Genomic DNA, 26,258 nt, shown 5'->3' on the forward strand with positions numbered 1-26,258 from the left:
TTTGAATGTTCTTTTGGAAGCCGAAGATCCGAATTTGGAAGCCGAACATCAGAAGCTGCGCTTTGGTTTTTGAACACTTTGGAAGTCGAACGGACTCCTGGAATAAGAATAAGATCCACCATTTGACTATTGATTGTTGTTGTTGTTTAGTCGTTTAGTCGTGTCCGACTCTTCGTGACCCCATGGACCATAGCACGCCAGGCACTCCTGTCTTGCACTGCCTCCCACAGTTTGGTCAAACTCATGTTCGTAGCTTCGAGAACACTGTCCAACCATCTCGTCCTCTGCCGTCCCCTTCTCCTAGTGCCCTCAATCTTTCCCAACATCAGGGTCTTTTCCAAGGATTCTTCTCTTCTCATGAGGTGGCCAAAGTATTGGAGCCTCAGCTTCACGATCTGTCCTTCTAGTGAGCACTCAGGGCTGATTTCCTTAAGAATTGATAGGTTTGATCTTCTTGCAGTCCATGGGACTCTCAAGAGTCTCCTCCAGCACCATTATTCAAAAGCCTAAAAAACCTCAAAATGTAGTTTATACAATTGACTCCCCTCCCCCATTCTTTGTATATTGTATTATTATTTCATTGCTATGGCTGATGGCTGACACAAATAAAGATTCATTCATTCATTCTGGAACAGATTCTGTTCAACTTCCAAGGTACGACTGTATATTAGGAAAACTTAGGTTAAACATATACAACAGCAGCCAGGGACACTGCTGTGGGTATAATCTCACAATGTTCAATCGTTCTGTTCAGAGGGAATTATTGTAAATAAACTTCCCAGGGAGGCACAAGTCTAACATGGAGGGGCCCAGCCTTGGGGATAATTTCCAGTCTGTTGCCCTGAGTGTACTGTCAAAGATGGACTCGTGTCAACCTATATAATGTGCTAATCTTCTCCCTTCAGATAACTAGGCTCATGCTTGTAACAAAGACATTTTAAGCTGCTTTTTTGCACACTGGTGAACTCTGCACTGTTGCTTTTGTCTGTGTACAGTTTGCAGCGTCTCGAGGAAAACCAGGAGATGAAGCAGCTTCCCTATGAAAGGATGTACAGTTGGAAAAACATTTCTTATTTTCTCCTCCTCTAATATTCTCCCTTTCTCCTCCTACCCTTGCGGGTTGCTGATTCCTTCACATAATAATTACATTTTGCTCTAATTTTTCCTGTGTCTTTTTCTCTCCCCATTCCTAGACATGGATATGTAGATTAACTACCATTGTGGAAGGAAAAAAGGGAATACTATATTGAAGAAGAAGAAGGGAGTCATGTCCTTTGCAGGAAGATTATCGATACCTCCCACCTTGATACTGCTTTTGCTCCTTTGGGGTGGAGAGAACATTCAGGCACAGAGAGCAGGTAAGCAGGGGCACTCTTTGAATTATAGACAAAGGAATGATTTGTTTTTGTTTTTTCCACATATTGTGGTGGATAAACCTATAGAGCAGAATGACAGCAGATCAAAAGTCTGAAATGGATACAGTATTTTTCTGTGTATAAGACGCCCCCATGTATAAGACCCCTATTTTGGGGACTCCAATTTCAAAAAAATGGGGGGGGTGGCCCAGAGTTGTTGAGCTTTTTTGGGGTTCCGGGAATGGTGAAAATCACTCACCATACTGACAAATGCCACAAACTGTCTGCCCAATTGCCAACAGCAGCCAACAGCATGCACAATTGACGCAGCGGAAGCCAATCAACAGCAGCTCTTGTCCTATCCAACAGTCACTAACCCAATTGCCACAGCAGCAGCCAACCCAAAGCAGAACTTGCCGCAGCCACCAATCACCCACCCAATCGTCGCTGAGAACCTCCTGCTCGCGGCTGCAACCAATCACCCCCCCCCATCCACTATCCATGTATAAGATGAGCTCCGATTTTGAACACTATTTTTGAACAAAAATGTCTAGTCTTATACACTGAAAAGTACGGTAATACATGTCTTTTTAAAATTTTAAAAAATAGCATTTCATATATAGAGTCTTGGTAATCCTCACAGCAACCCTATAAGGTAGATCAACATTAATTATTACCTCTGTATTCTGGCGACTGGGGCAGAGTCCTAGTGGCTTACCCAATATCACTTGGCTAGTTCTTGGCCAAGGTGGCTGGTGAACCAAGGACTTCTCAATTGGTAGGTCAGGTTGCAATCCCACACACATTTACTTGGAAGTGAGTTCCATTGAACCCAATGGGAATTGCCTTTAAAGAAAAATGCATAGCCACTACTGCATTGTAGATCTTGTAGGCAGCATGTAGGACTCTGCTAAACTTCTGGAAGAAAGAGGGGGATGTGCTGTTTTGAAAGGGATATGTGTCTTTCATTAGATCAGTTGTCAAATGATCTGATAAACACTTGTGATCTTAGTTATAGATGTAGCTGCCAAAGATTGAGACAAACTGGCAGTAGGAATAAAATGCACGACAAAAATGATTTGATGCTGAGGAATGCATATGTGTCTGTTGAAGAGGTCCCTTGTTTCTGGTATGGAATCCCTGCATGTTGCAACAGATTCTGGGGCCTATTCCATACTGCACTGTCAGTTCACACAGAACAGTGTCCTGACCTCCTAAATCTTCCTGTCGCCCTCATGACTACTGAGATCGTATCCTGGAACATGCTTCTCTGGGGTTATTCATTGCAAAAGTGCATTTATTTACTTGTTGATTTATTTAATCATTTATAGAACACAATACTGTAGTTTTCAAGTGATGTATGGTAGGAATACAGCTTGAGATCAGTTAACCATAAAACTAGAAAAACGTGCTAAAAATTCCCATTTAAAATAATAAAAAGAAATAAAAAGAAAGTCTTCACGTCAGCAGGGAGGGGGTCTGTCTGATCACAGCTGGGAGGGAGTTCCACAGAATTGGAGCCATAGTGATTGGATCCTGGTGGATATAAGCTGTGCAGAAGAACTCAGTGCAGGCATCCCCAAACTGCGGCTCTCCAGATGTTTTGGCCTACAATTCCCATGATCCCTAGCTAAGAAGACCAGTGGTCAGGGATGATGGGAATTGTAGTCCAAAACATCTGGAGGGCCGAAGTTTGGGGATGCCTGCCTCAGTGATTGGGTAGGGATTTACAAAATCAGACGAGCCTTAAGGTATCAAGTTGCTAAGAGCCTTGAAAATTAATTCACAAAACTTGAACCTGGCCTAGTAGCATATAGCATATCAGCAGCCAGTGCAAGTTTAATTATGTCCAATGAGTCCTTCAAGGACATGATGTTCACTAAACCTTACTGAAGAATCTCTGATAAACTTCCGAAGAAGCTGTTTGGAACATAGTTTGAAAGTCATTGGTCTAAAACTGCATTCATTCAGTGCATGAAAGCACTGACTTGGTCAAAGTTAAAAGCTTTATTAAGGGATAATCACGTATGCTTTGAAATATGAGGTCAAGATGCCCTTTTGCTCTCTCAGAATGGTGTCCTCGTGTCCTCGGTTTGATCCTTGGTTTGCTCTTCACTGGCAAGTAGCAACACTTCCTTAGCAATTGAATTCTTCAGTTGTTAAAAATCTCAATCTCCAGTCCATGAATGAATCATCCCCTCGTCAACCATTAGGTTTTGTTGTTTGTATATATATATAAAACAAATCTTGTAAAACTTCTCACCACTGTAAAAGAAAGCATTTCTCCAGGCTGACAATAAAGAAAATATAATGGTGCTTTTAAACGAGAACATGGAATGCCAACTGTTTGCTATTGCTGTCTGGGAAGGCAGGTTTGAAGGCAGGCAACTCTTGAGCTGCCAAAAAGTTCTTAAGCATGTTGAGTTAAAGGGGAATGGAAGGAGGGGGAACAGAGAGCAGTCTGTTAAGATTTCAAAAGAAAATAGTTGCCTCATAGACATGCAGACAGAGTAGGCGAAATCACAGCAGCCACAACAGAGAGAGAGAAGAGAGAAAGTTTGCATAACAAAGCAAAAGCTGTGTTCAGATCATTACAGACTTGGTAATGGTTTTCCAAGGTGGAACATGTTCTGTGGAAGGCTGACCAGACATTCCCCCAAGCAGAGATTGCTATGATGAGCAGAAATGTCCCCAGATGTTGTGATGTTGGTGGCTGTCTTCCTCTACCATGTCTCAGGAGATACTCATTTTTCGCTTGCAGGTTGCAAGAATGTCCACTATGACCTCGTCTTCATCTTGGACACCTCCTCCAGCGTGGGGAAAGAAGACTTTGAGAAGGTCCGCCAGTGGGTGGCTAATCTGGTAGACACATTTGAGATTGGACCAGACAAAACCCGGGTTGGTGTTGTCCGCTATAGCGACAGACCAACTACTGAATTTGAGCTTGGGAAATATCGGACTCGGGAGGAGATAAAAGAAGCTGCAAGGAATATAAAATACTACGGGGGCAATACAAATACTGGTGATGCACTTCGGTACATCAACACATACAGCTTTTCCATGGAAGCTGGTGGGAGGCCAAGCGACCGCACTATCAAAAAAGTGGCTATTCTTCTGACGGATGGCCGGAGCCAGGATTATGTATTGGATCCGGCTACTGCAGCTCATAAAGTGGGCATAAGGATCTTTGCTGTAGGGGTTGGTGAGGCCCTCAAAGAAGAGCTGGATGAAATTGCTTCAGAGCCCAAGTCCGCCCATGTGTTTCATGTCTCAGATTACAATGCTATTGACAAGATACGTGGGAAACTGAGGAGAAGACTTTGTGAAAGTAAGTAAGAAAGCCATTTCTTTGGCACAAAGGTACTCACAGCGAATCTTCTATGGGCTTGGAGAGCTGTGGCTTCATTAGATGTGGTAAAATGAAGGTATTCTGAAGTCCCACCACATGTCAGGTTAAATTAAGAATGAATAATTTTAAGTAGAATGTTTTAACATGTAGCCTGTCTACCTTAGCATTTTGCTTGAATTTAAGTCAATGGATGTGGCCTTGGACCAATGCTCTCATTGGGACCTGATGGAATTAAATTAGCAATGTACATAGCATGTGACTATTTCATATATGATGATGCCATCACACATGAGCATCACATGAGCCATCACACACTTCACTCAATGGTTATGTGACTTGTAAATGGTTATGTGACTTGCCCCACGCTGAAAAAGTTTGCTGACCCCTGGCCTACAGTTTAGTAGTTGAACATCTGCACTGCATGCAGAAGGTCTCGGGTTCAATCTGTGGTATCTCCAGGTAGGACAGGGAAAACCTTTTGCTAGAAGCTCTGGAAAGCTTCTGCCAGTCAGTATTGGTAATACTGAGAAAAATGGACCAATGATCTGACTTGATAAAAAGCAGACTGCCCATTATGGAAAGGCCATTATGGACAGCCTCCAACGTATAATAGAAAGCAGCTTTGCACATTTAAATTTTATTTTAATTGAAAGGCTTCCCACACCCACCCACCCACCCACCCACCCCATTAAATAGACTACAGGAAGCTCCCAAATGCTTGGGATTTTGCATCTGAGCGCTTGTCCCCAGAGCAGTCTTTGGCCTTCCACATATTGTTAGACTCTAATTCCCATCAGCCCCAGCCAGGATGGCCAATGGTCAGGGATGGTGAGACATTGCAGCCCAGCAATGTCTGGAGGGCTAAATATTTCCACTCCTGATGTACAGCTGTCTTCTATTGTGTTAGAACATTGGCCCGTCAAGTTGAGTATTGTCTACCCTAACTTGCAGTGGCTTTCCAGAATTTGAGATCTCCGGTCCTTCCTTCAGGTGTCAGGGATTGAACCTAGGATAATCTACATGCCAGCCAGATGCTCTACCAGTGAACTACTGCCCTTCTCTCTGTGTGAGGTATCCCTGCCTTTAGACCTTTCTGTGTGCTCTCTTAGAAGTGTCAGGAATATGCTCCTTGGAGGTCTTCATATAGACTAATCAGATAAGGTCTTGTTGTAGGATCCAGCAGACTTGCGGTCTTGGGCCGCAGTTGTCAGTTCTCAGAGAGCAGAGAGGCTAGAAGATGTTTAAGGCAGACATAGGAAACAAACATGGCTGGGGTTCCATTTACACACCGGGCAGAATCTTACCATTCTTTCTTCTGCATTCCTGTACTTTGAGCTGCCTGGGCAGGCTGAGAATCTGACTAGAGGAAGTGTGACAGAGAGAAGTTGTTAATAGCTCTTCCCCTTTTAGTCCTTCCTAGCAAAATCCCCCTCACTAAGCTGATGGGGAGAAAATACAGGGACTCCATCTCAACAATGCAGAAATCTGGGTAAGCCTTTGGAATGCCATGCAGCAATGCATTCTAAAATAGCTGGATATTGAAACCTCGTTTTGATTTACATGTGCTTAACACAGAGACGTCGTCATTAAAGTAGCTCAGATTGTGCTGGCTGGCTAAGTATATTCCTTTCCCCTCTTGGTGGTGCAGCACACTGCTTGTTTTGGAACCGGCTGGTTATTTATGCTAGCTGAAATTGCAGGGTTAGTGTCCCAAACTCCCCTGACATGATGAAGTTACATTCAAAAGGCTGGATTTCCTGCTTTCAGCCTACAGTATGATCATCTCCAGGTTTTAATGTTGAAATGTCCTCTGGTGCAGAGTTGGGTTGATGCATCCAATCAGGGGCATACAAAGGGGTTTGTTTCGCTTAGTATGGACACCGCTTGCGTGGCGTCCATACAGGTTGCCTCTCACACGGCGACTGTACTGGCTGCCGCGAGTGTGCAGTCCGTATGGGATGTCACGCAAGCACCACTGGGTGGTTCGGCCTGCCTCTTGGTGTCCCACCATGGGTGCCAGAGAGGGTTCCTCCGCCACTGCTTCCAATTGATAGCTGGTTCATCATGGTTCCATGGGCATCACAAGTTACTTTTGTTTGATGAAAATTCATTTCGTCACTCCTGGTCTGTGCTTGGGAATTCATACCTTGGGGGGAAGGGCTGAGATTTGACTTCTTGAGAATCCTGCCCTATGCTGTATGTCAAGAGAAGACCATTTCCTTCCAAACTGATAAGTGCACAGTCACTTGCAAACATGTTGTTTATTGAGCATTCACCCTGAATTGTTTGCTGGGAGGTGGTATGTCATTGCATCAAGCAAGTATTATCCCACACTTTCCAGGGCATGTTTCTTTCCCTTTCCTTATTGCAAAGTCTGGTTTTTCTGTGTGAGAATATGTTTCTGTGTAACAGCTGCAAGTAAACTTTAATTGTGAAACCTCAGTTTGCCTGTATGTGACTGAATCCCACTGAAAACAGTGGCAGTTTAGAAGCACACTGTGAACTGTAGTGAAAACTATGGCTTTCCGCAAAGAATCCTGGGAACTGTAGTTTATTGAGAGGGTTGACAGTTGTTAACAACTACAATTCCCAGCACCCTGAACCAACTACAGTGCTTTGTGGGAAGCCATGAATCTTAAAGTGATAGAAGAGTGCTTTAGATGGTATAATGCAGATATGAACAATGAATGATAGTTTATGGTTTAGTGAAACCTTCTGCTCCGTTCATTCATGACATGCTTCCAGAGAATGATGTCTCTCTTGAGCTGAATAGCTTCCTTCTCTTTCCATAGTTCCACTCCCATTTTCAGAGTTCTTGCAATGTCACAAATTGTGACCCCCTCCCAGCAGCTCTGCATACTTTCCAGCCCCCTCAGTGTCACTCATGAAGCCATAAAATCCCACACAAAACTAGAATGGTCCAAAATCTTTGTTTGTCTCGTGGGGTCCCAAAATGGCTTTTCCTTGACCGTATCTCATTTCAACCCTCCGGGAACTTTGCAGTTTTATGAATGCTTTCTCATTTTAGCTGAATTCCTGAGGGCTCGACAGGAATCTGGAGAGTGAATTGAGGCTCTACAGTTTCACTCTCCCAGATGTGTTCATGCGCCACAGGCGATGTGGCAGAGCGAAACATGTTCTTTAGTTTGTCCTGTTCAGCTGGAATGGGACTCAGTTCAGCTGACCATGTGGCCCAATTCACATGTTCATTTCTGGTCGTCAAGCCAATGCAGTCTCTGTGATTGTTGGGAACAGATTGACGTGCTGCTCACTGCTTTCAATGGTCTGTTGGCCAAAAGGCAATATATAAATAAGCCATAGCATAATATTCAATGCCAGGATCATAGTAGCAGGGGCAGCTAGAAGAATGCTTGGTGGTGCTCCTACAAGTGGGCCAACAAAATGGCACCATTTTATTCTGAGCATGGGGTTGTTCCTATAATTGTTCCCCTGATGTTAACTTGAAAAAGGAACTAAAATCGCTGATTCTCCCGGTTTTGCCTTTACGTGGCATTCTTAAAGTGTGTGCTTTCTTGAAAGTACCAAACCAAAAGTTGATCCCAGGAAACACCAGGCTCTTGTGAGTTTTGTTTGCTCATTGCCAGAGGGCTAGTTTGCTTTCCTTTTTATAGTTCCAATAAGAGAAGGATTTATTTGTGTGTGTGCAAAAATGGGATTTGTCCTTCCACAAAATGCAAGCATATCCCAGGAACTGGGGTCATGTTGGTCACCAAACCTGCTATTGATGATGGGTGGGTCAGTCAGCTACTGAGTCAAGAATTTGTCCCCATCTCAGGATCTCTTATTACAGATGTTCAGCATTTTTGTTAGGGAAGGGAAACAGGGGACAGGATTTGTTCTTCCCATCTCATGGGAGTGGTACCATAATCCAAGTATGTAGCTTCTAATGGAATTTTGTAAAAGCTGTACTCCAGAATGTAGCTTCCTATTAATGGGCAAAACTGGTCAACTAGTATTTGGGATGTCCTGGACCTGTAGGCTTTTTGGGGGGAGGAAACCTAATGCCACCTTGTATACTGCCATCAGCTCCTTAGGGAGATAAAAACCAAATGAAACAATTATTTTCTGGTTGTAAGGCTTTAGCTTTTTCTATAGGACCATAAAGAAGCAGCTCCCCCCCCAACACCAGCTAACATGGGGAATTGAAATAGTACAATACTCAGGGCCGTCTTAAGCATATCTGGCCCCCCTGCCCCGTTTCCCAAAGCGGCTGTCTGGCGGGCTTAGCCGCGCAACGCCCCCCTGGCAGCCTGGCGCCCTGGCGCCTTGTGCCACCCAGCCTTGCCTTAGAGCCGGCCCTGACTATACTCACTACCTCTGCATCCCCATTTCATTCTGTTGCATCCATAAATACACCCCAACATAGGAGCTGACTCCTAGGGGTTCAAGGTCCCTTGGGTCCCCCCAATAAAATATTTGAGGAGGTCAGCCCCCCTCCAAGGTTAATAGGCATTGCCATTCAATTTTGTGAATGTGCTGCATCATGTGATCGATTGTTTGGGGCTGGGCTTACTTAGCTCCCAATATTTTAGTCAAGTTGGCACCCCTGCACTCCAATACCAGCTGAGCACCCTCCCAGATCCAAAACTGCAGGATGTGGCTACTGGATTGCATCAAGCTGGATGAGTCACATTTAAATGCAAACAAAATGTGAAAAAGTGCATTGTATTAGGTAAAATTGTTGCGCACAAATGTGTATATTAGGGGAAATTGCATACAAAAATCTGTATACAGTATTAGGATTCGCCTTAGAAAGTTGATGAATTTTCAGAAGGATCTAAAAAAATAATAATATTATTTATTGAATTTATATACGACCCTGTACCCCCAGGTCTCAGGGTGGTTCACAGGATAAAAAGAAAAAAGAATTTTGCAAACTGATGTAGAGAACCAAACTTAAGATGTGGAGATGAAAAGTTAAACTGAGAGAAATCCAAATTGACAGATTTGTCTATCCCTAGTCACAAAGCAGAACCTGGCTGGCATCTGTCTGTCTCAGGAGTCAATGGAGGACTTCCCCTTTGGAGGTGAAAGAACGTTAGCTGATGTCATGAAACCCAGCTCCCCTTTGGACTGCAGCTTTCTAATGGAACTTTCCAATTCTACATTCTCGTTTAACCAAACATCTAACGGATGCCACTTCCCCCGAAATTTTGATTTGCACAGCTTCCCTTCCCACCTTCCAGAGTCTTGGTGGGGGGGGGGAGGAGGACTACTGCTCAAGTCTAGACATGTAATTCTGTCTCTTTTATTACTTAAGCAGCTGTAGCGAATCAATGCCTCCCAGGAACAGAGGTTATAGTGGAGTTGGTGGGAGAGTGGGAACCATAAACCTCCACTGCTGATTAGAAGGCAAGACATGGAGCTGTGGAGATGACTGGCAACAAGCTGAAAACTTTGCTTGCATGTAAGACTGCAGAGACTGCCAAGTTGTGTTCCGTAGCAATATGTGCAGGGGAAAGCACTGAGACAGAGCAGGGGTTTTGCATATCACTCCTGGCTTCTCCAAGGGTTGAATACAAAGATGCTCCACTAATGCAAATCCCCTGTTTCATCATCATCATCATCATCATCATCATCATCATCATCAAAGATCCTTCCTTTGCAAAGCTCCTTGGGATTTTCAAAGCGTAGTTAGTGTTATGTTAATGAAAGGAAGCCCAGCAATAGCAGGAACAATCCTGAGCAGAGAAAACCGAGAGGTGATATGATAATCGTCTTTAAATATCTAAAGGACTGTCACATGGGGGGGGGCGTGTAAACTTGTTTTCAGCTGCTCCAGAGGGTAGGACCCAAACCAATGGATTTGAATTGCAAGAAAGGAGATTCTAACTAAGCATCAGGAAGGACTTTGTGACAGCAAGGACTGTTTAGCTGTGGAACAGACTCCCTTGGAAGGCCGTGGACTCATAAGACCCAGGGAAGCTGGCTATGGAGGAAGAAGAACGTCTTCTGCAGAAGTTTAATTGATAATAGTAATAATAATTAATGGGGTATCTACTTCCCGTAAAATGTTACAAAACTGATAAGTATCAGGGTACCCTATTCCAGGTCACTAGCTTCAGCTTCAACAACCTGGGATACAAATGTGCATGGTTTTTTGTGGGTTTTTTTGTTTTGTTGTTGACATGGTTGGTTGTAGGGAATTAGAGATACAGTGGAGCTTGGTTCTCGAACTAAATCCGTTCCAGGAGTCCGTTCGACTTCCAAAATGGTTTGAAAACCAAGGTGTGGCTTCTGATTGGCTGCAGGAGTTTCCAGCACTCAATCGAAAGCCGTGTTGGACGTTCGGCTTCCAAAAAACATTCGCAAAACGGAACACTCACTTCCGGGTTTGCGGCGTTTAGGAGCCGATTTGTTTGGGAGCCAAGCCATTCAGGAACCAAGGTACCATTGTAATGAATTTGATATGCTGTGCCACATGGGTGGGTATTCGAAAGGATATCCCATATAGTGAGGCTCGATGGATTGGGGAGAAATCAAGCAAATGATTCCCATATAATTGAACAGCTGATGTTATGAAAGGAGACACCCAGTTCATCAAATGGGTGCTATTCCCCTCACACCCAAGAAAATATTTTAAACTTATAAATAGCATGGTTGAAAAGACACTACTTGCCCCTCTTATATTTATTCTTTTGATTCTCTCTCTCTCTGGAACAACCCTAAGTGGGGATCTTATACAAATACGAAATCTGAGAAATTGCATTAGTGAGCTGCAGTGACATCTGCTGGATGTTTTTTTTTTAATAAAATAAAATAAAAATATATCAGGATTCTTTCCGAGCGAATTCCAGTAAACAACCATGTAATGGTGCACGACAAATCAGAAGGCGCTTTCAATAAATCATTTTGATTACTTTTAATCGAGGAAGTGTATGTGCAGCCCAACTGACTGTAAAAGTCGCTCTTCTATACCAGAACAGCTGTGCAATACTGGGCTTTCAGGCACTCAGCCTTTTAAGATAGCAACAGGGTTTGACTGAATTAAAAAAAAATGAGTTGAAAACAATTACGGCACAAAGTTGCATGGCTTTCAACACCCTTTGAACAGAGCCTTCATTGGGATGTGAAGACAATTGACCCAAGAAGATCAGGTGAACTATTTGAAACTAGAACCAGTGAATCAACAATCAAGAAGTCATATTTTCTATCTATTCTCACCACCCTAAAAGCCAAATGGCCAATTTCAGTAAGTGCACTAAAAAAATAACAATTTCTACCCAGCTCCAGTGTCTGGCAAGCAGTTCATCTCTCCGGAACAAAGATCAATGGGTTTAAAGTACCCCAGGGCTCTGCCTGTCCCTTCACAGACTCACCAGGCTTTCTTGGCTGGCCCTATGCCCCATCCCTTCCACCCTGGACTGGGTGCAAAGCCAATCCTAACCCCCAGCCCATCAGCACAGAGCACAGAACAGGCTAAGGAATAGTGCAGTCGCCTTCTATCCTGCAGATGATCAGATGACCACCAATCTCTGCACGATTTTCTGGGCTTGTTTGCAGACGTGTTTTTATATAGTGGCTGGTTTGGGCTACAGCCAAGACTCTGCCTTGCTCCTTAAATTTGTTATTTGCCCTTCCTTTTGCTGCAGTCAGCCACTGTGCCAGCCAGGTCAGGGCTAAATATCCACATTTTCTTAGGTGCTTTCCAAGGGTATTTATTCCCTTCAAAATATTTACTCAAATCCTTCTGGTGGCATTTGCTTTTTTATATGGGTATGCATAAAACACCCTTCCTTAAAAAACCATCCGTCTATGTAGCCTTAAGAAAGAGAGAAGAACAATTGACCTTTCATGGGATTCTTGAGCAGAGACCAAGGAAGAGGAAGAGGAGGAGGAGGAGGAGGAGGAGAGTCTCTACCTAGACAAATGTTGGCATCTGGAAAATGTGACAGAGTTCAGCTTGTTGCCTGGCTGTGATTTACAACCTGAGGCCATAATCGTCCCACGCAGGCAGGAGGCCATTAGGTTTAATCCCGGCATCCTTGTCCGGAGAGAGGCACAATAAAGAAGGTGATGTCTTTTATTGGATAGTTCTCGCTATGCCCACTTTGTCTTTTTCATCCTTCGGGCCAAAGGGTGGCTTCAAAGCAGCCCTCTTAAGAGTTCTTAACTTTGACAAAGTACGGTGAAGCGTGACAAGTGTCTGAAACTCTCGTGGCCTTTATATGCGGTATCCAGGATGATTTCTTTAAATGTGGTATTGGGATAGTAGAAAATTATGCTCCTGCTATTCTGCACTAGCCTATTCCAGATCCCAGAACCTAAATTCTGAACCTTAGAATCCAGATCCTGAGGACCAGGGAATTAACAGCAGTGTGAAAAGGTATCAACACATGGCACTTTCCTGATCGCTGCATTTCCAGGGCAGGAAAAGTTTGTCCTGCAGATATAGATGTGAGAAGGAGCACAGCTTGGAACATCCTCTTGACATGCATGAAGATTCAGGTGTGACCAGATTTTGATATGAACTAACCAGAACTGCACCTCTCAAATGAATGTACAGATTGGAATATTCATTGCCTTTGGATTTTGTACTGTTCTCAGCTTAACAAAGGGTCTAAAATTATATTTGTGGGAGGATAATAATACATTTAAAAATGTATTTTTGGAGAGACATCTTCTATTTGATTCTGACCAACAGTCACAGGTTCTGCTTCTGCTTCTTTGGCAATCACTCGTCACCGAGTAAGATTGTCTTTCATGAACACAGTTTTAACAGTGAGTCCATAAGTGACAGTGGAGGCCAATTCTGTATCCACACGTCCTTCCACAGTGGGGACATAGGTTTCCAGGTGGGAGTTGATCACAGTGAGGGTTCGCCAAACATGCCTTCCTCTTAGCATGCTTCTCCTTTTCACCCTGAGTTCAAATGTCTTCAAACCCATGACACCTTTGGTAAAGGCTGTTCTCCAATTGGAGCACTCACAAGCCAGTGTTTCCCAGTTGTCAGTGTTTATACTACATTTTTTTTCAAAGGTATGTGAAATATACTCGGAGTCAAGAGTGAATTTCATGCTCTTTATTCAGCTCATAGTCATCAAGGAGGAGAAGAGAAGACGAATCGCTCTTTTCCCCAAACCGTCTGCTTATATACATTATTTACACAATGGGCCTTGCGTGATTGGCTACTTCAGGGCTACACCTGTGGGCCAATTATATTGTGGATTGACTTCTGCCTGCAGCCTGATTGGCTGCTCCTACAGGCCAATCAGGTAGCAGATTCACTTCTGCCAGCCGCCTGATTGGCTGCTCCAGCAGGCCAATCAGGTTGAGGATTCACTTCCACCTGGAGTTGGATTGGGTAGCTCCCGCTGATTCTGAATCCTATTGTTCTAGGATTCAGCTCAGTACATAACACCCCTCCCCTCTAAGTTCCAGTCCTGCCCGGGAAGTTGCATTCGTAGTCCCCAAGGTCTGCTGGCCGCCTCCGTGTGCGTTGTGGCCTGGGGTGTTCCTTGGTCAGGGGTTCTGGTTCTGGCTCGTGTTCCGAGGCTGCTGGCTGTGCCAGGGCTGTCTGGTCTGGCGCCACTGAACCACTAGGTTGTAGCTCTGGTTCCGGTGTCCTTCCAGCCTCGGGGCGCCCCTCTGTGCCTACTGCTTCTGCTTCCCCTGCCCACCCCTCTCGCTCTACAGGCCTCACTGCCCTGCTGTCCCCTTGGGACCCCTCTGTCCCGCTCTCCTCCCGGGTTCCTCCTGGGAATCGTCGCCGTAGCTGGTCGCAGTGGCGGCGCCAACATTGCCCCCCTTCCGTTAGTACCTCGTACGACACGGGACCGGTCACCTTGGTGACTGTGGCGGGTACCCATGCTGGGCCTGCCCCAAAATTCTTTGCATACACTGGGTCCTGGGCCACAAATGTCCGGGGGTTCCTGCCTTTCCCCACCACTACCTCATCCTGAGCTCTGTCGGGGTGAAGTCGGTCCAGTCTAGTTGCAAGGCGCCGGCCCATTAGTAATTCAGCTGGGCTCCGGCCCGTCGTTGTGCTTGGGGTGCTGTGCTGTGCTAGAAGAAATGCGGCAAGGCGGTATTCCCAGTCCCCTTGTGTCATGCGGCGGAGGCTGTCCTTGGTGGTCCGCACCATGCGCTCCGCTTGGCCATTGGTGGCAGGGTGGAATGGTGCTGAGCGGATGTGGCGGATGGCGTTCTGCGCTGTGAAGGTCTGGAACTCCTCTGACGTGAATGCGGTTCCATTGTCCGAGACGAGGGTGTCAGGGAGCCCGTGGGTCGCAAACAGCTTACGTAGTACCCGGATGGCCGCCGCCGTAGAAGTGGATGGTACCAGTGCGACCTCCAGCCATTTGGTGTAGGAATCCACCACTATGAAGAATGTTTTTCCCTGGAAGGGGCCAGCGAAGTCCACGTGCAAGCGTGACCATGGATGTCGGGCGGACTCCCAGGGCTGGACTGGGGCCCTTGGGGGATCCGGGCGGGATTCTTGGCAGGTCTGGCAGTGTTGGACCCAGGCCTCTATCTCTCTGTCAATCCCCGGCCACCACACATAACTCCTGGCAAGGGCCTTCATCCTCACTACCCCTGGGTGTGTCTCGTGTAGGGCTGTGAGGACCCTTTTGCGGAGGGGCTGGGGAACAACAACCCTGCTTCCCCATAACAGGCACCCCTTGTGGGCCGACAGTTCATGTTTGCGGTTTGTGTAGCCAGCAAATTCTGGCCCGGGGCTGCTGCTGGGCCATCCTCGCCACACCCAGTCCAGGACCCGGGAGATGACCCTATCTTTTGTGGAATGGTGCGCAACTTCTTGTGCCTGAATGGGTCGGTCGGGAAGCAGCTCCAGGGTCATAACCTCTTGCGCAGGCGCTGGGTCGAGGCCTGTTTCTGGTAGTGGTAGCCTGCTGAGGGCGTCTGCGTGGCCCATCGCCTTCCCAGGGCGGTGGATTAGTGCATACTGGTAGCCGGCAAGGAAAATTGACCACCTGAGGACACGTGGAGACAACACTTGGGGGGTCTGCTTCTCAGGAGCAAACAGGCCAAGCAACGGCTTGTGGTCAGTCACTATGGTAAAGGGCCGCCCGTACAAGAAATCATGGAATTTTTTTACGCCCTTCACGATTGCCAGACCCTCCTTGTCAATCTGTGAGTAGTTTCGTTCGGCTGCAGCAAGCGTCTGGGAGAAGTATGCCACCGGCACCTCTCTTCCATCCGGGAGTTGGTGTCCCAGGACAGCGCCGATGCCATAGGGAGAGGCGTCGCATGCCAGCACCACTGGCAGCCTCTCGTCGAAGTGTGCTAAGACCGAGTTCGAGACGAGCAAGTCCTTGACTGCCTGGAATGTGGCCCTTTGTCGCTGGCCCCACACCCAAGGGGCCCTTTTATCTAGGAGTCTGTGTAGGGGCTCCGCTACCGCTGCCTTATGGGGAAGGAAGGCATGGTAAAAGTTCAATAGTCCCAAGAATGACTGAAGTTCGGGCTTGCTCTTGGGCGCTGGGGCCTCACAAATGGCCCGTACCTTGTCACCGGTTGGATGGACCCCTTCTGCGTCCACCTTAAATCCCAGAAAGTCCACCTGCGGCACTCCCAGTAAACACTTTTCCCGCTTCACCTTGAGGCCCGCCGTCTGGAAACGGTGCAGGACGGAGCGGAGGCGGTCCTCAAATTCCTCTGGTGTGGGCCCGGCGATCAGTACATCATCGAAGAAGGGGGTGACGCCAGGAATCCCTTTAAGGAGAGAGTCCATTAGATTCTGGAATATGCCTGGTGCCACGCTAACGCCAAATTGCAGCCGCTTAACTCTGAATGCCCCTCTGTGCGTCACAATCGTCTGAGCCTCTGCTGTGGCTTCGTCCACAGGCAACTGTTGATACGCTTGGGCCAAGTCCAGTTTGCCAAAGATTTTTGACCCAGCCAGGGTGGCGAGGACATGGCTGACCACTGGCACTGGGTATGCATGGGCCGTGAGAGCCTTGTTTATGGTGCATTTGTAGTCTGCACAGATGCGGACCGAACTGTTAGGCTTGACGGGTGTGACAATTGGAGTTTCCCAGGGGGCGTTGGGCACCGGCTCCAGCACTCCTTGCTCCACGAGCCGGTCCAATTCCTCGTCTATGCGGGGTTTCAGGGCGAACGGGACCCGGCGGGCCTTGTGCCTGATGGGTCGTACAGCGGGGTCTAGCTGTAGGGCAATGGGGGGTCCTGTATATCGTCCCAATGCCCCATCGAAAACCCCTGGAAACTCTTTGCATATGGCGTCCACGTCCACTTGTAAGCTAGTGCGGTTCACCCCGGTAACGGCTAGCCCCAGAGGTCCAAACCATGCCAGTCCCAGTAAGCTAACGTAGGGGCCCTTAACTACCAGCAAGTCCAATTGTTGCTTTCGCCCTCGATATTGCACCCTGAAGGTCCCCACCCCCATAGTAGGGACCTTACGTTTCTGGAAGTCCCGGAGGGTGAATGGGGCCGGCCTTAGTTTGGGACCCCCATTAGGGCACAGTTCCCTTAATGTTCGGGCCGAGATTATGGATAGAGTTGAACCCGTGTCCAGCTCCATGCGGCATGGGGCTCCCTCTATCTGTACCTCTATATAAATTTTCTCTGTGCTGGGATGGGGCAACTGGAATACCTGGTAGTCCGTGATCTCCGTCGAGTTGCCTTGGTGCATGGTGCCGTGTGACCTGGGGCTCCTGGGTCGGTCATCTGATGCTTGTCGACGGGTGAGTCGAGCCCGACACACCCGGGCGATGTGTCCCAATTTTCTGCACTGCCTGCACTCTGCGTTGCGGAAACGACAGGTCCTCCTCTCGTGGTTCTCCCCGCAGCTTGCACAGTTCCCTCCTTCTCGTCAAGGCTGCTGTGGTGTGTGTGCTGCTTGAGTGCGCCGCTGTACTCGGTGTACTTCCTCCCTGTCAGATTCGGATTCGTCGGTGAGGTCTTCGTGGTAGACCCTCGGTTGGGATGGCGGGGCCGGTCGTGCCTCTTGCGTTGACCTCTCGGCGGCTTCGGTTGCCAGGGCTTCCTCCAGAGCAATCTGGAACGTGAGGTCTTTTTTGGCGTAGAGGCGTCGTTGCAACATCTCGTCCCTCAGGCCACCGACGAGGCGGTCACAAAGCATGTTCTCCAATTCTGAGAAGTTGCATAACCGGGCGGTTTGGCGGAGGGAGGTCACAAACCCAGTTATGGTTTCCCCCGGGGCTTGCCGCTTTGCGTAGAAGGCATTTCGGCAAGCTACCACCGAGGGCTGTGGTGAGAAGTGCTCCTTCAGCCGTTCCATTATTGTTTTGTAAGAGACGGTAGCGACATCTCTAGGTGCAAGGAGAGCCCGGGCGATTTCAAACGTCTCCTCTCCACAGACGCTGAAGAATGTTGCCCTCTTCATGGCATCGTTGGTGACTTCTTTCGTTTGCAGGAGGAAGTTGAAACGGGCGGCGTACCCTTCCCAGTCTCCTGATGCTGGTTTGAATGGCGAGAAGCTGCTGTCGGTTGCCATTCTGGGTTCCTTGGGTCCTGGAGCTGAAGCCTGGATGCACGGTGCGATGCAGCGGTGCAGCAGGTGGCGGTGCTGCGGTGCAGTGCGTGGTGGCGGTCAGCTCAGCAGGATCCCACCTTCGTCGCCAGTGAAATATACTCGGAGTCAAGAGTGAATTTCATGCTCTTTATTCAGCTCATAGTCATCAAGGAGGAGAAGAGAAGACGAATCGCTCTTTTCCCCAAACCGTCTGCTTATATACATTATTTACACAATGGGCCTTGCGTGATTGGCTACTTCAGGGCTACACCTGTGGGCCAATTATATTGTGGATTGACTTCTGCCTGCAGCCTGATTGGCTGCTCCTACAGGCCAATCAGGTAGCAGATTCACTTCTGCCAGCCGCCTGATTGGCTGCTCCAGCAGGCCAATCAGGTTGAGGATTCACTTCCACCTGGAGTTGGATTGGGTAGCTCCCGCTGATTCTGAATCCTATTGTTCTAGGATTCAGCTCAGTACATAACAGTATGCCTTCAGAGAGTTTTTTTTTTTTGTTGACCACCAGTATTACGCGTTCCATTTTAAAGTTTGAAATAGTGTAGTTGCTTTGGAAGATGATAATCAGGCATCATCATGAGAAGAGAAGACTCCCTGGAAAAGACCCTGGTGTTGGGAAAGATTGAGGGCACTAGGAGAAGGGGACAACAGAGGACGAGATGGTTGGACAGTGTTCTCAAAGCTACCAACATGAGTTTGACCAAACTGCGGGAGGCAGTGCAAGACAGGAGTGCCTGGCGTGCTATGGTCCATGGGGTCATGAAGAGTCGGACACGACTAAACGACTAAACAACAACAACAAATCAGGCACCTGCAAAACATGGCCAGTCCATTGAAGTTGATTTTGAAGAATCATCGCTTCAGCACTAGTGATCTTTGCTTCTTCCAGTACACTGGCATTAGTTTTTAGGATTGCTGGCATCCATCTGTCTCGAGAGACAATGGAGTGTGCTTCTGGGGTGAAGTGAAACTGCTGCATTAGTAACACTGAAGTCACCTCCCCAGGGCACAACCCTGGTTAGTGTGAATGGAAGTCCTGGGCTCCCAGACGACAAGACCCTCCTCTTGCTGATGTGGTCCAAAGAAAAGCAGAGCAGAACAAGAAGTATAACAATATGATAACATAGTATTACATGCAAACAGCAGAATGTATCATTTGATGCAATAAACCAGAAATGGAAGCTGAGGGAAGTCAACAGGGAGGGGGGAAATTGGACAATGAATGTTTTGTAATGATATTGGCTATTTGTTATGAGAAAAGAAAATTCAGTTAAAACTATTTTTAAAAGAAAGAATGAAAAGCAGAGCAATATGTTTGGCACCAACTCAGCTGCAGGAGTTGCCAGAAGGAGGCATGCAAGGCACCATCTGATCGTCATAAGGACTCCATTCTGGATGTGTGCAGGGTTCCTCCTTAGCCTTTTCTTCTACCAAAGATATCCTGCAAGGCAGCAGAGGTTTAGGGTATGAGTTTTTATTTTCCTGGAGAGACTACCTTTCCAGATTGATGAGCAGTATCTGCCCCTCACTTCCCTCTACAGAACTTGCAAAAACTGCCTTCTTGACCACCGGACCTATTATTGATCTCATCTGCTCAATCCAGTGTTGTCACTTGCGGGGAAAACACTTCTGCCTGTATCACAAGAGTTTTTGTCTGTTAAGAAATTCTCCTAGAAGGGACCCTATGTAATATTATAAAGTGATGACTATATTGGTGTGGAACCATCTGGGATGAGTTCCTTCAACCCTCTGATTTTGCTCTACAACATTTTCCCCATTCCCATAGAAAGAAAATAAAGGTTGGGTATCAGAAGAAAAATGCTCCTGAAATAAATGAAATTTTCCCAAAACCTCAAATTGTTCCATAACAACAACAACAACAACAACAACAACAACAACAACAACAACAACGCAACTTCTTCTAGACCACCTCTGGTAAAAACCCTAATTTCAAAGTTAATTCACAGAGGGCATTGGGAAGCTCAACAATCTCTATCTAGGATGTAATTGTCCAAGGAAGCCCAGCTATGCTGATTGAAATTTTTTTTGGGGGGGGGCGCAAAGAATCATAGAATCATAGAGTTGGAAGAGACCACAAGGGTCATCCAGTCCAACCCCCTGCCAAGCAGCAAACACCCTCAAAGCATTCCTGACAGATGGCTGTCAAGCCTCCGCTTAAAGACCTCCAAAGAAGGAGACTCCACCACACTCCTTGGCAGCAAATTCCACTGCCGAACAGCTCTTACTGGCAGCAACCACATCACTTGGGAAACTCGTTGAATTTGCTTCTGCCAGACTCTTCCCCTTGATTTTGAGGAGCTGCTTTTTCCAGATAAATTTTCTGGAATGGAATTCAAAATGTCAGGATCAGCTACACTTCTGGATGCAGAGTTCTGGAATTTTGCAAGTGTGATGAAGGAGCTTGGGGAGTTTCTTGACACAGCCCCAATAACAGCTTTGTCCCTTGATTCTGTTGAGCATGTAAGTTGGCCTGACATAGGTCTTGGGCTTTCAGAGGAGTTAGTCAGTGGTGACAGGCTTTCCTCGGATGGTTGCAAAGAGCGCTGGACTTGTGAGTAGGCCTCCTTCCTTCCGGGATGGAGCCAAAGTGTTAATGTGCCGGGCATGCTGGCTCCAGAATCCTCCCCTAAGGAGAACGTACACTTCCCCCCTCTGTGGACACATCATCGTCAACTTCTCACACCATTGACCTGTCAAGATTCTTGCTGGGCGAACAACGCAGGGTGTTCAATCCAGCCATGACCCCCAGGAACTGGCAGCTGCAGAAGTCTGACCTGCTCATACATCCCTCCGGGGCTGGCGTGCTACTGGGCTTCAGAAAGGCGATTTGTCTTTGTTTCATTTAGGGATCTGACAGAGCTTCAGCAACTGCAAGGTTTCGTTGCCAAGCCAGATGAGGTCAAGCTGTGCAGAAGCAGAAGCAGCCTCTGTACTAAGGACAGCTGTGTTCAGGGCCTATATTGGACAGAAACAGCTCTGCTGTGTGTGGTGCTGATTTACTGCAGTGTGTTCTGTGACCATCTGACAATTAAACTGCTTAATGTGTGGTTAAATAATATTATGTTGGTGGTGTGTGTGTGTGTGTGTGTGTGTGTGTGTGTTTTAAAAAAATGACATACTTTTTTTTCTTCTCTGAGAATTCATCTAAATTCAGGATATAATAATAATAATAATAATAATAATAATAATAATAATAATAATAATTTATTTATACCCCGCCCATCTGGCTGGGTTTCCCCAGCCACTCTGGGCTGCTTCCAACAGAAAAATGAAATAAAATAAATAAAATAATCTATTAAACATTAAAAGCCTCCCTAAACAGGGCTGCCTTCAGATGTCTTCTAAAAATCTGGTAGCCTTTTTTTCTCTTTGACATCTGATGGGAGGGCATTCCACAGGGCGGGCGCCACTACCGAGAAGGCCCTCTGCCTGGTTCCCTGCAACTTGGCTTCTCGCAACGAGGGAACCGCCAGAAGGCCCTCGGTACTGGACCTCAGTGTCCGAGCAGAACGATGGGGGGGGGGGAGACGCTGCTTCAGGTATACTGGACCAAGGCCATTTAGGGCTTTAAATATCAGAAAGTAAAACCAGAGTTTTATTTAATTCATTGCAGGGGCCAGATTTGAATGCAAAACTTCTTGGTTATCAGTCTTGGCCATTAAGACACTCTTTGAATTGTAGTTCTGTGTGGGGAATAGGGGTCTCTCACAGCTCTCAGCAACCTTTACAAACTACAGTTCCTAAGATTCTCTGTGGCCAATCATGACTGTTTAATGTGGTGTGATACTATACCCTCCAACATTTCTCCGATGAAAATAGGGATTCCCTATTCTATACTACTACTACTAATACTACTACTACTACTACTATTTAAACCCCTCCCATCTGACTGGGTTGCCCAGCCACTGTGGGTGGCTTCCAACATATATAAAAACATAAACATTTTAAAAAACTTCCCTATGCAGGGCTGCCTTAAGATGCCTTCTAAAGACCTTATAGTTACTGATCTCCTTGATTCAGGTTGTATAACTCCATACCCTCCAACATTTCTCTGATGAAAATAGAAATGGCCTAAGGAAAAGCGGGACATTCCGGGATCATAGCAGAAACCGGGACAGCTTCTGTAAATCCGGGACTGTCCCTGGAAAATAGAGACACTTTGGAGTATCTGTGATATTGCATTAAATGTATAGTGCGGTCAGTAGCATGGTCACTCCACACAAACAAATGAGAATGAAAGAGATGCTAACAGAAGCCCGCCAAACTCAGAGAGAGGTGTTCCTTTTGCTATTTGACAATATAATACACTTCCGTGTGATCCACAGCTGTATAGCTATTGAACAAGTTTGTTTAGTGTGGAGGAAGGCGGAGCAATGGGACTGAACTGGAATATGATATTCCAAATTTCCTTAACCAGTAGTTCCCCCCAAAGGACAACTATGTGTGTATGAAAAGTGTCAGGACACCTGGAAACCTGCTTGGCAAGACACCTTCCTGGTCCCACTTGTTTGGCTATTTCCCAATAACGGAGCTGTCACCTGTGCTGCTAAATTTTGCCATCGTCAGGGGAAATGTGGGGAGCCTGGGCCAGGGAAGCAAATATAATTTCCATAAGATTACCAACTTTGCTCTCTAAATTGCAGCCTTATTCATCATGGGCAAAAGAAGATTCCACCTAAACATTAGGAAGAACTTCCTGACAGTAAGAGCTGTTCGACAGTGGAACTTGCTGCCAAGGAGTGTGGTGGAGTCTCCTTCTTTGGAGGTCTTTAAGCGGAGGCTTGACAGCCATCTGTCAGGAATGCTTTGATGGTGTTTCCTGCTTGGCAGGGGGTTGGACTGGATGGCCCTTGTGGTCTCTTCCAACTCTATGATTCTATGATTCTATTCTATGGTGTGTATTTATGTACCTGTAGCTGTGGTGTAGGGACCCAGGTGGTGCTGTGGTTAAACCACTGAGCCTAGGGCTTGCTGATCAGAAGGTCGGCGGTTCGAATCCCTGTGACGGGGTGAGCTCCCGTTGCTTGGTCCCAGCTCCTGCCAACCTAGCAGTTCGAAAGCACGTCAAAATGCAAGTAGATAAATAGGTACCACTACAGCGGGAAGGTAAACAGCGTTTCCATGTGCTGCTCTGGTTTGCCAGAAGCGGCTTTGTCATGCTGGCCACATGACCTGGAAGCTATACGCCGGCTCCCTCGGCCAATAATGCGAGATGAGCGCGCAACCCCAGAGTCGGGCACGACCGGACCTAATGGTCAGGGGTCCCTTTACCTTTACCTTTAGCTGTGGTGTAATGGATGGAGCATCAAATAAGGACTAGTGGGATAGAGATACAAATCTGCCCTTTGTCCTGATGCTCACTAGATGATCTTAGACCAGTCATTCTTTCTTACTTCCCTTACTTTGCACGGTGGTTGTAAGGATACAATGAGAAGAAGTTAACCACATACATCATGAGTGGGGAGGTGGAACTTTACCCCCCCCCCACCATCATAGGCTGACTTTGGCAGGTGGGTGGGACTACCCACCTGTCAGTCACCTGACACCAGTTGATTGGCAGTGCCTGAAGACCCAGCATCAGCTGTGCTTTTACCTGCCCTACATCTGATGTCATATATAATGTTAGTTGTTCTGCTGGTGGGAGTGGCTTGCCTGAAAAGGCCTGATGGGCCAAATGGGCCTGATTAGACCATTGGGTTGAAGGTTCCCCACTACTGATGTACACCACCTTAATATTTCATTGCAGGGGGTTGGACTAGATGATCCGTGGGTACCTTTAAACTCTATAATTCTATTATTCTATGAGCCGAAAAGACAGGAGAAGGAAGGAAGGAAGGAAGGAAGGAAGGAAGGAAGGAAGGAAGGAAGGAAGGAAGGAAGGAAGGAAGGAAGGAAGGAAGGAAGGAATACTTTGGGCTTCCATAGAGGATGTATAATGGTCCTTTTGAAATATTTAATAGAAGTAGACAGTAGAGGCAAGTGGGACTCAAACCACCTCCTGGTTTTTTCCTCAAAGATGGCAAAAGTTTTGTTCTTTCTTTTGTTCTGCAGAACAGATTTCTGCAAGGCACCCCGGTTGCTAAGGAAAATCAAAGTTAATGTACAATTTTATGCTGCTCATAAATGACAATGTTATGTTGTTGAGAATAAGCAGTCTTGTTTGAAAAACCTTTGTGGCTCTAATTCCCAGCCTAACAAAGTTAACACAGCAGCCCTTCATTTCTTATTGACAGAAGCATTAAAGGAATCTTATTTTTTGAAAAGTGGGTTTCTGAATCTGGAGTTTGGAACTAACAGGAAGGAGACAGTTCTTGAGTGGGTGGACAACGCCTCCCCCATTAGAAGTATGTTTTAAGTCTATAGTTGCTACCAAATTTTAGACATTCTTGCTTCAGCAAAACATCTGAGGAATTCTGAGCGAAGCCAAGAGTTCCAATAACAGCCTAACTCCAAAGTAGCTTAACTCGTTAGGGATATGTCAGGAGTGTTACGGAACTGCTATTAGCATCATCCTTGCACTGAGTCCTATCCCTCTCTGATTTGTAATATAAGTTATCCTATGTCCTCACATCGTTATACCATGTCAAGTCTCCACCCTTGCTAGTTACAGCCAATTAATGTGCCACACACACACATATATAGTGTGGTGACACCAAGACACAGGATAGCTTAATTCCTTTTTGCAGGAGGAGAGAACTCAACCCAAGTTTGCTTATTTTTAGGGTGGATCAGTGTGTTCTCTGTACGTTCTGCTGTAAGAATTCTCCCATAGACATCTGTTTGTTCCTTGTGAGGACACATGGACCTCTGCTGTCCTTGGGTTCTATTAATGTAAGGTTTCTCATGTGAGTTCTTTAACAGTAATCCTGTCTATCTATGTTGGCTAGACTTCCACAACAAATTGATCACTGTAGACTGAATCAGTGGCGGAGAGCAGGGGGCGAGGTTGGTGCGCATCCTGGGGGCATGACGTGTGCGACGTAAGAGGTCCCCACCTTACGCCTTTTGTTTCCAAGCCTCTCAAATTATAACAAGCACTAATAGGGATTTCTGAGGTAAGACTAAACCTCTCCACTCTTCCCTATAGCCTTATTGTAATCCCCCTCTCCCTTGTGGGTTTTACAAATAAAATGAGAGTACTTTTCCAGCCCAAACGTGGCCCGGTATCTTCTTAAGCTCTGGGGTGAATATGAGACTATTCTTACTGTACACACCAGTAAGGGGTTCTTTTCACTTGAGCTTTCCCCACTGTGAAGCTTTCCTCCCTCCCGAGGAAACTTTGTGTCACCCTTGAACCAGTCTCCCTCTTCCTCCCCCTCTTGGTGCACTCAAGGGACAACAAACTATCCTTTCTGCCTTAGATAGGGGTTTTGTCCTTTTAATGAGTATCCCCACCAGATGAGCAATAGATACCTCTGCTGGAAAGATCACACCGACGATAGTTTAAATGGCACTTTAACTTAACATTTAATGTCTTAATTTCCAGCTAAAATTATAGCTCTGATTGTATGCTTTTTGAGCTACTGCATTCTGAATTCCTGTGACGAGTGTGTGTTTGCAGCAGCAGCGGGGGGGGGGGGGGGAGGCAAATGCCCATTAGCAATATATCCATTACCCCCAACCTTCTTCTATTTCTCTTGTAATCTCCTTTGGTTTATTCTGGTAAAACCTGACAGCTACACATGTCTGACATTCATTGCAGTCCAGTTCCCGAAGGAGGTTTTGTTTTTTTTGACAGATGAAGGCTTACTTACTGTTGAAAGGAAACAAAAGGCAAAGCAAATCTGAAAAGAAAATCCTAGTTAATGCAGGAGAAGGGCATTGGGTTTTGCTTGTTTGTTTTAGTAAAGATTATGTGTTTAGAGATAAAAAAACATTTCATACTGCAACAGGAGGAGGAAAAATATTCAGACTTTTACGGATGAAAATAAGGACCTTTGTGTACTGCTAACACCCTAGTAGTTCACATTATTGATTCCCCTATGGAATCCAATTCACACTGTGGAATAATATTCCCCATCTTCTCTATTCATCA

The 26,258-nt window shown here is 46.4% G+C and overlaps 1 protein-coding gene across 2 annotated transcripts in view; it reads left to right on the top strand.

The window, feature by feature from the left end:
• COL22A1 (collagen type XXII alpha 1 chain) overlaps positions 1-26,258 on the top strand; it is a 185,501-nt gene that overhangs the window by 22,646 nt on the left and 136,597 nt on the right. For both annotated transcript variants that reach the window (XM_060277589.1, XM_060277590.1), the window contains exons 2-3: positions 1,194-1,358; positions 4,117-4,683. In XM_060277589.1, coding sequence (XP_060133572.1) covers positions 1,268-1,358; positions 4,117-4,683 — 658 coding nt within the window. In that variant the 5' untranslated portion in view covers positions 1,194-1,267. The remainder of the gene's footprint in view (positions 1-1,193; positions 1,359-4,116; positions 4,684-26,258) is intronic.

Source organism: Zootoca vivipara, chromosome 8 (assembly GCF_963506605.1).
Source record: "Zootoca vivipara chromosome 8, rZooViv1.1, whole genome shotgun sequence".
In the NCBI taxonomy this organism is placed as follows: Eukaryota; Metazoa; Chordata; class Lepidosauria; order Squamata; family Lacertidae; genus Zootoca; species Zootoca vivipara.